We start from the raw sequence: 15,685 nt of genomic DNA, 5'->3' as shown, positions 1-15,685 counted from the left end.
GGTGCTTACTCTGTGGTATAGAGGCGTGGATAACTGGAGCTGGCACTTTAAAATAATCTAGAAGTGTGAAGCTCCTCCCCCTCTATGCCCCATCAGCCCTCAGTTTAGAAAATGTGCCTCATGGAGCTGGTCACATTATGCTGTGCTCCAGCAAATACATTTATTTTATTTAATTTTTTTTATTTAAAAGCATCTTTTACACTCCTATAGGTACCCTTCGCCACCTATCTAAAAGGTGGGGTCCGGGTACCTGGCGCCCTGGTGTTTTAGCAAACACCAGGAAGGAGTGCACAGGGCTCATTACAAGAGCTCTGACAGCTCCTTATCGCCACAGCTAAGTCTTCACACAAGAAGAGAAGACTGCTGACCTGCCAGAGAGAGACTACAGGGGACACACAGTGAGTAACAAGCTGCGCATCCCCCACTCGCTGCCCCGCTGCCCAGCGCTAACACAGCATGCTGCGCTGTGTTAGTGTGTGCATAGCACATGCTGCACTGTGTAAGGGAAGCTGTGTGTACACAGCACTACACGCGCGGCTCCCTGCTTCTTCCCTCTCCCCGCTGATACACGCGGCTCCCTGCTTCTTCCCTCTCCCCGCTGATACACGCGGCTCCCTGCTTCTTCCCTCTCCCCGCTGATACACGCGGCTCCCTGCTTCTCCCCTCTCCCCGCTGATACATGCGGGTAGCGCGGAGGGGAGGGGGGGATGGACCACATAGCAGCCATAATGGAGCCCTTAGGGCATGAAGAAGGGGGCGGAGCCTAAGCAGTGCGGGCTGTCTCTCCACTATACGCGGCAAGCGGCTGTAGTAACAGCGTGGCTGCCGTTTGTTAACTGTTTCATGCCTGTATCTCTCCCTTATACAGGAAGAGTGCAGCAGAACTGAAGGCTGGATTCTTTTGCTCCCCGTTCCTGGCTAAAAAGCTACAAGTTAAGCACAGAAGGCTCTGGTACAGAGGCTGTGCATAATACACTGGGGGTGCAGGGAATCTAATCTGGGAAGGGAGTGGGTGTATCTCCTCTTCTGTGTCCCAAGCCAGCCTTCTGTTTATCTTTACTTCTGTATATACTCTCTCCCTCTGTGTGTGGTGACTGTGTGTATCCATGTCAAACAGAACAAAGGCATCTCAAAGGATGTTTGTTTGTTCTATGTGTAACAATAAATTAACCAAGCCGCATGCTGCTGGGTCCACGTTATGTGATGCTTGTATAGCAATTGATCCACCTATGGCTATTATTGCCTCACCTGCGCCTACATGGGCCGCTGACATGGTAGGAGTAATGACGGATTTAATGTCTGAGTTAGCTGAGGCATGTAAGTCTCAGCCTCCCTGGGTTGCTGGGCTAACCAAGGGCCTGATTCAGAGCCGGACGCTATTTGCGAACGGTCGTTCAGAAAAAGGGGCCGGCTATTTAAATTGAGCGCTCGCTCTTTGCGGTCTGTTGACGCCTCCATGTCTGAGCGAGTGAACAAAATATGCGCTCGCTATTTTTAAAAAAACGCCCCCTGGCTGCTCGCATCCTACGTCATCTCCGCTATTTATTTGATTAATCGAGTACATTGAAAGGCGTCTGAACTGCTCGCAGTGCTTGTGGTTGGATTTTCCTACCGCAATCATGCGAACAGTTCAGGCTAAGAAACAACCAAGTGACGTGGCCGATGACGCTGCTTTGTTAATTATGCACACCCTTAAAACGCCCGTTTTGACAGTTTGGCACGCCTGCGTTCGGATCTCCACTCCCCGTTTTCAAGCACCTTCCCCTGTTACCACCCACAAACGCCCAATTCTGTCACTCAAATTAGCAGGCATTCGCTATTTTGCAAGCACAAAAATTCCGACCACAATGACTGGTTCGCGCATGCGTATTACAACCCATACGCATGCGCAGTTGTGCGAACATCGCTCGGAGCGAACGAGCGGCCGCTTACGAACGGCTCTGAATCAGGCCCCAAGTCTCTTGACACCCTGGTACAGGTTATGGGTACAGCTGTGTCCGCTCCCTCCACTTCCTTACAAGGACCAACACAAAAGCGTCCTTTATCGACTGTTCTCCAGTCAGAAGAGTCTGACGAGGAATTCCTCGCTACGGAAGAGGAAGGGTAATTGGAGGAAGCGTTACAGGACGATACCCCTCTAGAGTTAGAGTCCACCTCTCCCGGGGTGGAATCTCTAATTTTGGCAGTCAGAAAAATCCTTAAATTACCTGAAGATGTTATTCCTGCATCCCAGGAGTGTGAATTATTTCATAAACAACCAAATTGGTGGTTTTTCCATTCTCACTGCATCTTCAACAGCAGCTCTCAGTGGCCTGGAAACAACCAGATAAACGGTTCCAAATTCCGCGCCGGTTTCCTTCTAGCTACCCTTTTCCATCATCCATGATGGAGAAGTGGGAAAAGCTCCCTCCAGTTGATGCGTCCGTCTCTCTAAGGCACTCCCAGTAACGGGAGCCACAGTACTAAAAGATCCTTCGGATCGTAAATTGGAGATAACGCTAAGATCTATTTATACTGCAGCGGGTGCTCCGCTTAGGTCCACCCTTGTTACTGCTTGGGTTAACAAGGCTGTGGTTTGCTGGGCTGACCAGTTGATTACAGGTTTGGACTGTGGTACTTCCAGAGCAGGTTACGCATACTAGCAGAATACATTCGTGAGTCTGCAGTTTTCCTGGGAGAAGCATCAAAAGATATTATTCATATTAGTGCTCTCATATCTGCTTCTGCTATTTCGGGCCGCAGAGCCCTCTGGTTGCGCTCCTGGCATGTGGACGCAGAATCCAAGCATGCGGTGGAGGGTTTACCATTCAATGGCGACATGCTGTTTGGCCCGGAATTAGACAAATGGATATCCCAGGCCACGGGGGGGGGTAAGTCTTCCTTCCTCTCAACTTCACCGGCTCCCAGAAGAGCTTACGCTGGACCTTCGTTTCATTCCTTTCGTGCGCCACTTTCCTTTCATGGGAGAGCCAGAGGGGCTCCCTCCCAAGCAAGAGGCGACAGAGTAGAGGCCGCCCACACACGGTTGCACGTAGACAGGAGCCTAAGCCAGCTGAGAAACAGGTGGCATAACGGTCTTCCGTCCCACCTGGGACCACCTACAGTGGGAGCCCGCCTGCAAAGATTTCAACAAGTTTGGAACCAGACGTCGCCAGAACCGTGGATCTGCAGACTAATTTCCCTGGGGTACCGAATAGACTTCGAGATCCCCCCTCCACCTCGGTTCTTCACTACAAGTCTGCCAATACCTGCAGACAAGGCCAGGGTTCTACAGGAGGCTATCCAGTCTCTAGTAGTATCATCTGTGCTAGTTCCGGTTCCAGAACATCGAGGTATGGGGTTTTACTCTAACCTGTTTGTAGTACCCAAACCGGATGGATCGGTCAGGCCCATCTTGAACCTCAAGTCATTGAACCTGTATCTGAAGATGTATCGGTTCCAAATGGAGTCTCTGCAGTCAGTTATTGCGAGCTTGGAACCAGGAGAGTTCCTATTATCCCTGGATATCACGGATGCCTATCTCCACGTTCCCATCTGGGAACCACATTCCAACACGGTTGGATAATAAACTTCAAGAAATCAAATCTCTATCCGTCCCAGAAGCTCCTGTTTCTGGGCATGATCTTAGATACGGCTTCACAGAGGATCCAATAGACAAAGCCCGGGATATCCGGTGGTTGGTTCAGCTGCTCCTCAGACCAAAGAAGGTGTCCCTCCTTCTTTTTTGCTTGCGTCTCCTGGGGAAGATGGTAGCGGCCTTCGAGGCACTAGAGTTCGGGCGATTCCACTCCAGGGTGTTTCAGCTGGACCTACTAACACAGGGGTCAGGGTCTCATCTGCTTCTACATCGACAGATCCGCCTGAGCCCAGCTACCAGAGTGACCCTTCTCTGGTGGACACAATCCAACAATCTTTTAGCGGGCCGGAGATTCAGAGTGTGGGACTGGATCATCGTAACAACGGACAGCCTTCGAGGATGGGGAGCAGTAGTCCTCGATTATACCTTTCAGGGTCGATGGTCCCCTCTAGAACAAAAGTGGCCCATAAATGTGTTGGAACTCAGAGCGATTTACAATGCTCTGATGGAAACAACAGAGTTTCTAAGAACTCGTCCGGTAAAAGTTCAGTCCGACAACGCGACGGTCGTCGGGTACATCAACCGCCAAGGAGGGACTCTGAGTCGCAGGGCCATGTGAGAAGTAACTCAGGTTCTCAGGTGGGCCGAGAGCCAGTCAGTAATCCTGTTGGCGGTATTCATCCTGGGTGTGGACAACTGGGAAGCAGATTACCTAAACCGCCAGGATATCCATCCCAGGGAATGGAAGCTTCAACCAGACGTGTTCAACGCACTGATACGTCGATGGGGATGTCCTCAGGTGGACCTCATGGCGTCACAATTGAATAGTCAGCTCCCGGTATACGTGTCAAGAACTTGAGATCCGCAGGCAGTGGCAGTAGACGCTCTGACAGTTCCGTGGATCTAGGACATCGTTGACCTTTTTCCTCCGATTCCACTTCTTCCTCGACTGCTAAAAAAGGATAAAACACGAGTCAGCCTCTGTCATTCTCGTGGCTCCGCACTGGCCTTGGAGAAGTTGGTTCTCGGACCTTCGGTCTCTATTGGCAGACTATCCGTGGCCCCTTCCTCTGCGCCCGGATCTGCTGCAGCAAGGTCCTTTCATACACTCCAACCTAGCGCAACTGCGTTTAACGGGCTGGCTCTTGAAACCGTTGTCCTAAGATAAAGAGGAATCCCAGACTGTTATTCCCACCATGCTACGTGCCAGGAAACTAGTTTCGGCTGCGCATTATCATCGCCTCTGGCGTTCTTATATATCGTGGTGTTCCAGTCGGGATCTTCCCTCTAGGACTTTTCGGTGTCCCGGTTTCTGTTTTTTTTCTTCAGACTGGTCTGGATTCTGGCCTTCGTCTTGGAACTTTAAAGGTGCATGTTTCTGCCCTTTCCATTTTCTTTCAACGGCAATTGGCCCTCATTCCTGAGGTGCAGACGTTTCTTCAGGGAGTCTTGCGTTTGCAGCCTCCTTTTTTGTACCTCCGATAGCTCCCTGGGTCTTGAACTTGGTGCTTCTGTTTCTTCAGTCGTCCATGTTTGAACCTTTGGAAGAGGTTGATATTCAGTACTCGTCTTGGAAGATGGTCCTCCTCCTGGCTCTAGCATCGGCTCGTAGAGTTCCTGAATTGAGTGCTCTGTCCTATTACCTTCTGTTTCACGGTAGCCGCCTTCCTTCCCAAGGTAGTGTCGGCTTTACATATTAATCAGCCTATTGTGGTACCATCTTGGGTGGAGGACTCTGGTGGTTCTTCTACCTTGGATGTGGTTGAAGCTCTCCGCATCTATGTTGACAGGACTGCTTCCCTCCGTAAGTCTGAGTCGTTTTTTGTTCTCTATGATGCGGTTCGGAGGGGTTGGCCAGCGTCTAAGCAGACTTTGGCACGTTGTATCCGGCTGACATTCATCAGGCTTAGGTTAATGCCGACCGCCAGCCTCCTTCGTCCATTTCGGCTCATTCCACATGTTCTGTGGGTGCGTCATGGGCGGCCGGTAGGGGAGCCTCCACGTCACAATTGGGCCGTGCGGCCACTTGGTCTTCAGTTCACACGTTTGTCAAGTTTTACAAATTTGATACGTCCGCTGTTTTGGCCGCCTAGTTCTGCAGGTGCCGCAGAGTGCTCCCGCCCGTGGGGAAAACTTTGGGACGTCCCCAGCGTAAGCACCTCCAGTGTCCCCTAGTGGATGAAAGAGACAATGGGATTTTGGTACCTACCGGTAAATCCTTTTCTCTGATTCCACAGGGGACACTGGACGCCCACCTCAGCGCTCTTCGCCTGCCTGTTCGGTTTGTTCCGTATGTTGTATGTTTTGATTATTGTGTGTTCTTCTCTCCCTTTTACTCCGCTTGTTCTCCATCTCCTCTCGGGCTTCATTTTCTAAACTGAGGGCTGATGGGGCATAGAGGGGGAGGAGCTTCACACTTCTAGATTATTTTTAAGTGCCAGCTCCAGTTATCCACGTCTCTATACCCCAGCGTAAGCACCTCCAGTGTCCCCTGTGGAATCAGAGAAAAGGATTTACTGGTATGTACCAAAATCCCATTTTTAAAATCTGGCTAGGTGCGGCGCCCTGCTAAAACAGCCTAGCGTGAACACTAGTTACGTTGTCTATCGCCTAATGGTTTTGTTAAGAAACCTGCTTGTTTCAGGAGCCCTGTGTTCTGCTCCATGCTGCAAATGATAAACTGTGAGCTGCCTATAGGCAAAATCCTATAAACTAGGTAGCCTTCAAAAGAATTACTTTTGTGTAAACTCACTTTTAGACCTTTCCATTTAGGAGACATATAGAAAGCATAACTTGAAAAAAATGAATGATTGTGGTCAGTGCTTACCCTTACTACTCCAAATGTGTATATAGCTTAAAAAAAAAAGAAAGCAGGAGGTATTAGTTCATAATTTGATCAAAACATTTTAAGCTTGCAAACCTTGCCAAGGTTCTTTTATTTGCAATAACATTTCACTTATAACACTGAAATGCATTCAAAATCATATACAGTCCCCTCTCAGGTAAGGTGACTGAGATACTATGGAAGGCTTTCGCCCAAATGTCGTTTGATAAAGCTGTATGGACAGCCAGTGTGCTATGGTTAGAAGATGTATGGCTGCTTTTTAGCTGCAAATTTTGACGTTTTTAAAATTCTTTCACCAGCTGCAGAATGTTTTTATTTACCCTTTCTGTAATTGTGCACTGTAATGGTCGACAAATGTTTATCCAAAATGACAGAGGTGCTTTAAAGACTAATTAAAATAACTTTTTAGAAGGTATATTTGAATTACACTCTTAGCATGTGCACTGTGTTTTCTGTAGGTAAAGAGAACTTATTCTCATGGTACTTATAGAGCAGGCGCAATGAGGCAAATCAGCCTGGTTGGGGCAGTTGATGAGGAAGTGGGGGATTACTTCCCAGAATTCTTGGACATGTTAGAAGAGTCACCTTTCCTGAAGGTAAGAGCAGATCTTCTGTTTCTTACACATTTTTCTGTTTTAAGCTTTAAGATCTTGTTCACACCTCTCTAATAATCATGTCATTTTTGGGGTAGCATTCTGCAAAATTTAGAATGGGTTACTTGATGTAGGACAGGTATATGGGGGTGCTGTATGAATGGGACAGGTGTTTTTATGCTTGCAAGTGGGAGTTACAGGGTTGTTTTTTTTAACACATTTTTAAAAGTGGCTAAATTGGACAAAAAAAATCGGCTGACAGGCATTTTTATACACCCCAAAATAATGTATTTAATTTTCTGAAAAACAATTGCTCTGTATAATTTTTTCAATGTTATAAAAAAATTTGAAAATCAGCCATTTGACACATTTCAAATGCCCTAATTACTTTGTGTGACATACTATATTTACTAAAAAAAAATAAACATACACTTTTTTTTTAGATATTCAAGGTTGAAGTTCACGTCATGTGAACTTGAAATGTAAAAGTCAATATTTAAATATAAAACTATTCTTTATGAATACTATGGACCCTTCGCTTCAAAACACGACCAACATGAAAGTTCTACCACAATTAGAAGCAAAGTTATGATTGGTATTAGTTGACCTTGCAAGCATAAATTTGACATTTTTTTTGTCATGTTTGCAACCCTGTTGCATGAGCACCGTGTATCACTGAGAGCTAAAATTTTACATATGAAAGTTGCTTTATGTCATCTATCACCCTACCAAATTTCTTGAAAACCTGAGTCGGTCGGGTTGAAAAGTTGCTTTTTTTTTTTTTAGATGATTTGGCATGGAATGACACAGTAATGGCTGATGCAGGATGCCTGTGCTTTCTCCAGCACCTGGCTGCCACAAACATTACACACTTCACCTCCAAACCCCGTCAAGGTGCACATTGTTGACCATTCATAATTCTCGGGAAGCCGTGACCAAAGGGTTTATTAATTGAATTGACCCATAAGTATTTATCTACATCGGACCCCCACCCTTTATTTATTTTTTCAAAAGCCTTCTTTTTAATACCATTTTTCCACTAAAATCCAGGGTCCAGCCCGGGACACTGAACACAGGTTTCAAGCCGTGTTACAGTTACTTAAACCCGGTTTACACAGCAGACTGGACTTAGGATATTGCCGGTGCTTACCTCTGCCGGAACTTAGAGATTACAAAGTGCAGGGAAATGTGGCGCTCCCTATACTGTGAACGGGACCTGGGTCAGATGACCCCGGTATATCAGTTTCCACTGAGCCTTATGCAGGTCTTAGCCACGTAAAGTCCTGCTCGAGATCCAGGAACGATTGCCAGGTTAGTTTACCTGGGATTTTTTCTTAGGAGCCTTTTCTACTGAGCCGTGACCCGGGTTGACACTGCAATAACCCAGGTATTAGCATCATTGGAAAAGGGGTATTAGTTATCTAGTTATCCAAAGTGTGACCCCCCCTCCCCCAAGGTATTTAGTTGTGCAGATGTTCATGCAGAATCTACAAACTATATTGGTTTGACTTTCTGGATTGCATTGGTACTTTGAAGCCATTTATGTATATCATTAGGTGAAGCTATACATTTTATATCAACCTTTACATTAACCTGCAAAAACAATACAGCTCTCTAGATTCTTTTGCATCGGGTGTACGTAACACACAAGATGACCTGTAGCACATGGCAACAAACCTACATCTGCTTGATTATACAAATATATGTTGCTAAAACTACAAAAGGAAACTACAAAGATGAAGTAATGTGTTTGCTAAAAATTAATGGAGAACATGTACAAATCATTAAATATACTGCCATGGCCAAAAGTTTTGAGAAGTACACGAGTATCGGTTTTCACAAAGTCTGCTGCTTCAGTTTTTATGATGGAAATTTGCATATACTCCAGAATGTTATGAAGAGTGATCAGATGAATTGCAATTAATTGCAAAGTCCCTCTTTGCCATGACAATAAATTTAACCCCAAAAACAAAATTTCCACTGCATTTCAGCCCTGCCACAAAAGGACCAGCTGACATCATGTCAGTGATTCTCTCATTAACACAGGTGAGTGTTGACGAGGACAAGACTGGAGATCACTCTGTTATGCTGATTGGGTTAGAATAACAGACTGGAAGCTTTAAAAGGAGGGTGGAGCTTGAAATCATTGTTCTTCCTCTGTTAACCATTGTTATCTGCAAGGAAACAAGTGCAATCATTGTTGCTTTGCACAAAAAGGGCTTCACATGCAAGGATATTTCTGCTAGTAAGATTGCACCTAAATCAGCCATTTATCGGATCTTCAAGGAGAGAGGTTCGATAGTTGTGAAGAAGGCTTCAGGGAGCTCAAGAACGTTCAAAAATACTGCTGCTTCAGTGTTTTTGGACCTTTTTGTCAGATGTAACTATGGTATACTGAAGTAAAATTACAACCATTTCAGAAGTGCCAAAGACTTTTATTGACAATTACATTAAGTAATGTAAAGAGTCAATATTTGCAGTGTTGACCCTTCTTTTTCAAGACCTCTGCAGTTCGCCTTGGCATGCTGTCAATCAACTTCTGGGCTACATACTGATGGTCGCCCATTCTTGCCTAATCAAAGCTTGGAGTTTGTCAGAATTTGTGGGTTTTTGTTTATCCACCTGCCTCTTGAGGATTGACCACAAGTTCTCGATGGGAGTAAGGTCTGGGGAGTTTCCTGTAATGGACCCAAAATTTTGATCTTTTGTTCCTTGAGCCACTTTATTATCACTTTTGCCTTATGGCAAAAGGTGCTCCATCATGCTGGAAAATATATTGTTCGTCGCCAAACTGTTCTTAGATGGTTGGGAGAAGTTGCTCTTGGATAATGTTTTGGTACCACTCTTTATTTATTCATGGCTGTGTTCTTGGGCAAAATTGTAAGTAAGCCCACTCCCTTGACTGAGAAGCAACCCCACACATGAATGGTCTCAGGATGCTTTACTGTTTGCATGTCACAGGACTGATAGTAGCGCTCACCTTTTCTTCTCCGGACAAGAGTTTTTCCAGATGCCCCAAACAATCTGAAAGGGGATTCATCAGAGAAAATAACATTACCCCAATCCTCTGCAGTCCAATCCCTGTACCTTTTGCAGAATATCAGTCTGTCCCTGATGTTTTTCCTGGAGAGAAGTGGCTTATTTGCTGCCCTTCTAGACACCAGGCCATCCTCCAAAAGTCTTTGCCTCACTGTGCGTGAAGATGCACTCACACCTGCCTGTTGCCGTTCCTGAGCAAGCTCTGCACTGGTGGTGCCCTGATTTCGCAGCTGAATCAACTTCAGGAGACCAGTCCTGGCACTTGATGGATATTCTTGAGCGCCCTGAAGCCTTCTTCACAACTATTGTACCTCTCTCCTTGAAGTTCTTGATGATCCGATAAATGGTTGATTTAGGTGCAATCTTACTAGCAGCAATATTCTTGCCTGTGAAGCCCCTTTTTGTGCAAAGCAACAATGATGGCCATTGTTACCTGCAAGGAAATAAGTGCAAACCGAGGAAGAACAATGATTTCAAGCTCCACTCTCCTTTTACAGCTTCCAGTCTGTTATTCTAACTCAATTAGCATGACAGAGTGATCTCCAGTCTTGTCCTCGTCAACACTCACTTGTGTTAATGAGAGAATCACTGATATGTCATCTGGTCCTTTTGTGGCAGGGCTGAAATGCAGTGGACATTTTGTTTTTGGGGTTAAATTTATTGTCAGGGCAAAGATGGACTTTACAATTCATCTGATCACTCCATAACATTCTGGAGTATATGCAAATTGCCATAATAAAAACTGAAGCTGCAGACTTTGTGAAAACCAATACTTATGTCATTCTCAAAACTTTTGGCCATGGCTGTACAGTAATCTGAAGGTGGAAAACCCCTTTTAATTAGAATATTTCAGGAAGAATAGACTTACATTTTTATGGTCATTTCTGTTTCACTCTGGTTGCTTTTCAATATCAAATGTTATCAAGAAAATGGGTAAACCAAAAACAGATTGTTTCCATTTTGCAGCAATGTGTTAGCTAGCACTTTTCCAGTGCTTGGAATTTATTTTGCTGTTAATGCTGAAGTTATCACTACTATTAATTTGTAGGAGTACATTTTACAGAATGTCATTATAGTATAAATGTAAAAGGTATACATTCTACAAATACATTTTGCTAATACCTGCTTGTCTACCAGTGAATGTGTAGAACTGATTGTCTCAAAATTTCACTTGAATGACAGTGTACTTTGCCTTGGGGGAGTCACTCAAGCCTTCAGCTAAAGAGCCGCAAAGAGAGTGATGATGGTCCCATCATGTGGGTGCGACCTGGAGAACAGATGATTCCTGTGGCTGATATGCCAAAGTCTCCTTTTAAAAGAAAAAGGTATATTCAAACCTCAACCTAGCCCTGGTAATCTGTGTAATCAGCACTTCCTCACGTCATGGCAATTGTAGGAACAAATCCCTGACAAAACATCCATGGCTCCGCAATGGTGATTGATAATGGATGCTATTCTACAAGTACTCCTCCTAACATACTCATTTTTATCTCCTGTGTCTTCTTCCTTTTAAATAATACAGAAAGAGCCTTCTTGAAACAGAATGTATGCCATAATTTGTGTTCAATAACCACCAAATGCTAATAGATATTTTATTTCATTCACCTATTCACACAGCCAAATATTGTCTAGTCTCTGGCTGTTGCAGATGTTCGTATAAAGCAGTGTCTCCAAATACAGCTGTAGCCATTTTTCTCTAGATCATGGTTGATGTGCTTCCTTCTGCCTCCTTCCCACTCTGCAGACTCTCTTCTCATCTCACTTTTAATTTAAAACTTAAATAAAAATCTGTGGAGCATTACATTGCTACACACCACAATTTAAACAGCCAAAGGAGAAGCATGGCAATGCTTGGTTGTATACAGCTACACTTCCTACAACGGATGGTTACAGTTGATGAGGTTTACAAAAACAGCTCACTAAAAAGGTATAAATCTATGTACAGAACATAGCCAGTAATGCTGCTGGCAGGTGGCGGTAATGCAGAACCAGAATGCTGAGGAATGGGCACCGCCAGGCAGCAGTGCATTTTCTATTCTCATCCTTCATTCTTGACTCTACTTCATATCTTTCTTACAAAGTAATTTACCTGACAAGTGTGAGAGTAGAATAAATATCACAAACAAAGCACTATCAAACACTGATTGCTGCACAGCGCATATCCGAGTTTCACCACACCGTGACTATAATTGGTATGTAATACGGACAGTGGCAGCCCGACGTGTCGAAATCCCGACTGCAGCAGGTAAGTACTCCGATACCTCTTTTGCACCAAAAACCCGGGTCCAACCTTGGTTTTCAAACATGGGTCCAACCCAGGTCATACACCATTTACACAGCACCATCGATCTGGGTTATACTCAGGTCAGCCCTGCTAAACTTGTGAGGTCATAAAAAGTGGGAGGTGACTGATCCACAACCACCAATCAGCTAATTTTAGGCATGACCCAGGTCAGATAACCCGGGTTGCGTCGGTTACACTGCACCATTACCTAGGTCCATCCTGGGTCCGACCCTGGTAACTACCTGGGTTGGATTGCTGGGTCACTTGACCCAGGTAATTTTTCAGGGACAGTTTTACACTGAGGTGCGACCTGGGTAGATTCAGCAAAAACCCAGGTTTTTGCCATGTGTAAAAGGGGTATAACTCTCTCTATCCTGACCCTCCCTTAGTAGTGCCTAAACCTAACCCGCACCCTAAACCTAACCCTCTCGGGGGAAGGGGAGTGCCTGACCCCTAGTGGTGTCTAACCCTAACACCCCCTTTTCCTACTCTAAACCTAATTCTCCCTGGGGGGGAGGGTGCCTAACCCCAATACCCCCTGGGGGGTCCCTAAAGCTAACACCCCCCCCCCCCCCCTCCCCTTCCCTGGATTTAGATGCTAAGACACCCGGCTTATCTTTGTTCGATGTGCCGGGTGTTGGGATTAAGTAGTGGGGCTAATGACGGGCGTCAGGATTTCGATGCCTATCTTTAGTCACATGTCGGGATGTGAGTGTCGGGATATTGGTGGGCGTGATATCGCCTGCTGGTATCCTGACCACATCTCCTCAGACTAATAAAACTACTAAAAAGTGTGTGATCTAAATTCTACCAATAATCCTTGAGCCAATTATCCTTATAAACAGAACTGCTACAGATACAAGTGTAAGTAATAGATCTAAAAACATATAGTAAATAAGATTAAATATTCATCAATGAAGGTTCTTTTGGGGGAACCTAGTGATCTATGCTCACCCTCTCTTGTTATAACTCGTTTGACCAAACCCGAATGTATGCTCACATATAGCTTTTTGTTTGATGCCTTTACAAATTTTTAATACCTCCTATTCACAGATGAAGCTCTAGAATTTCTCTAATTTCCTTGAAGGGCTAAATTTACTAAGTGACGGGATTGCATTTCACTGATTTATTACATTCAATACCATTGCATAAACACTGAGAAACCACACTTTAGAACACAAAATACCTTTCTGATTTTCTCCAATTCAAAGAATAGAAACTACCAGTTTTACGAAGTGACAGGCAAAGGAAAAAAACACACAAACAAATGAGTTGCCTCTGAGGGGCATTTTGTGTAAAGCGTTGTATACACTTAGGACTTACCACCACCATCCTTCCCCTGAATTACTAACCAGCACTAGGTCTTTAAGCCTAGAGTGGTGGTGCAAATAATCAGAGGGACTAAGAGCTTGGGGTATTACCTGAAATTTCCACTAACAAGCACTAGTTTCTACCAGCCAGGACTGGAGGCACTAGAGCTGGGAGACATGCAGCGTGGGTTCTTCCACCATAGTGACAACCAGCATAGGACTGCAATACCTAGGGAAGTGAGACCTTGCAATGCTGATAGCGTTAGGGCTATTTCCAATATCGCTTGGTCACATTCCCTTTGGCCCAGCTAGATATGTCCATATCAAGAATGCCAGGGCATTCTGTCACTTATGGTTGTCTGTGCTTCACTTCTAAACCACTTTGTTTTTTAGGTGAAATCTGGTTTTAGAAACAGACATTAATGGCAGGTTGAGATTACAATGTCAAAATGACCTTAAGTAAATTCAGGCCTTGCTTAGTAAACTTAGCCTGGAGTCTCCAAACTTTTCTATAAAGGTTTCTTCAGAAGTTTTAAGTTATTAAAACATATATTTTACAACATCGAAATATTTCTGCCACACACTGCCGGTGATATACATTCTGAACACAACTCGGCAGGTAATTTCTGTGGTATTTGTCTGCTTACACATTCACTACTGCTTTGCCATTTGGAAAACCAGTTAGCACTTTGTAGCGCAGGCGTGGGGAACCTCCCGTCCGGGGGCTGTATAAGGCCCCCGGAATCATTCGGTCTCACCCTCTGAGCTTTTTTTCTGCTAACTTCATCTGGCTAGCAGGGTGCCTATAATGGCACACTGCAGCCAGAATCTATGCAGCAGTGCCGCCTGAAGCGTCCTTAGGATGCTTCAGACGGTCACACAGTTTACCTTACAGCTCCCCGGAGCATAGAGTGATGCGCTGGGCATTACTGTAATCACCGGCGATTGTGGCCCCTTCCACATGTGACATCACACAGAGGGGGCGTGACCTGCACCAGGCCCGCTAATAATGTTATGTATATCAAAATGGCCCTCTGCAGAAAGAAGGTTCCCCACCCCTGCTGTAGAGTCTTGTGTTTATACTGGGCAGGTCTTTATCAAGGCAGTGGCAGAATTTCTCCATGAAAGTATGTGGTACGACTTGCAGCAAACCACAACACCATGGACAAGGAAATACATTTAGCAGGGTGGGTTTATTTATTTTTTAAAACAAAGCATTCATTCAGTAATTACGTCTATGGCCCGTATTCAATTATCCACAAGAAGTATCGCCGAATTTCCGACTTTTCGCCTGTGGGAAAAGTATTGCCGGTTTCAATTCCATCCGCTTTTCGCATACGAGGAAAGTGAATGCAATGTAATAGGTGAAAAATATTCTCCTCTGAAAAAAACAGGAGAAAAGAAGTGCAAAATCTTTGTTTTGGGGTGCAGGACCCTTGGGACAGCCCCCCAATGGACAACTGCGTCAAAAAATTCCTAAAAAAACATAATACCCCAAAAAATTACTTTGAATTTGGGGGCGAAAAAGTGCAATGTGGGGGGGACAACTTCGAAAACTAGCGAAATAAGGTTCTGGGGGTACACTAAGAAAGGGGTCAAGTGTTTTGGGGATTGCAAGTGCATTTTTGGGGGAAGAAGTTCACTTTAGAGACTTTAAAATATGATAGCACCCATTTTCAGGTATCCCAAATTTGACAGGACAACTTATATTCACCCAAAAATACTGCTTCATGCCATTCTTCTCTACTTGTGCAAAGACGCGAATTAGTGGCAATTGTGTGAACTTAAGTACCCCAAACAGTTTTATTAGGGCTAATCGGGCACTACTACATTGATCCCCAATGTTTCTGCAGCTTATTGAGGGCTTCAGGCTGATTTCCCCTTTTCTGACTCCACTTTTAGCCTGTTCTGACTTCGCGTGTCTCCGTTTTCGCGTCCATTGAAATTGAATACAGCGAATAGTGGTGGCACGCGCGATAAATTTCTGCGGCTAAAATACGCTATGTAGGCGAAAAGTCCTGGAGGCAAAACTTTATC

The 15,685-nt window shown here is 44.9% G+C and overlaps 1 protein-coding gene across 1 annotated transcript in view; it reads left to right on the top strand.

The window, feature by feature from the left end:
* Positions 1-15,685, top strand: part of RSBN1L (round spermatid basic protein 1 like) — a 138,625-nt gene that overhangs the window by 78,386 nt on the left and 44,554 nt on the right. Inside the window, exons 4-5 of the mRNA XM_088468820.1 lie at positions 6,881-7,018; positions 11,237-11,379. Of these exons, the coding sequence (XP_088324946.1) occupies positions 6,881-7,018; positions 11,237-11,379 (281 nt within the window). The remainder of the gene's footprint in view (positions 1-6,880; positions 7,019-11,236; positions 11,380-15,685) is intronic.

The sequence above is a fragment of the Taudactylus pleione genome, unplaced genomic scaffold (genome assembly GCF_031769625.1).
Source record: "Taudactylus pleione unplaced genomic scaffold, aTauple2 ptg000086l, whole genome shotgun sequence".
In the NCBI taxonomy this organism is placed as follows: Eukaryota; Metazoa; Chordata; class Amphibia; order Anura; family Myobatrachidae; genus Taudactylus; species Taudactylus pleione.
The sequence above is the reverse complement of the archived record's forward strand: the minus strand, read 5'-3'. Positions and strand labels throughout refer to the sequence as shown.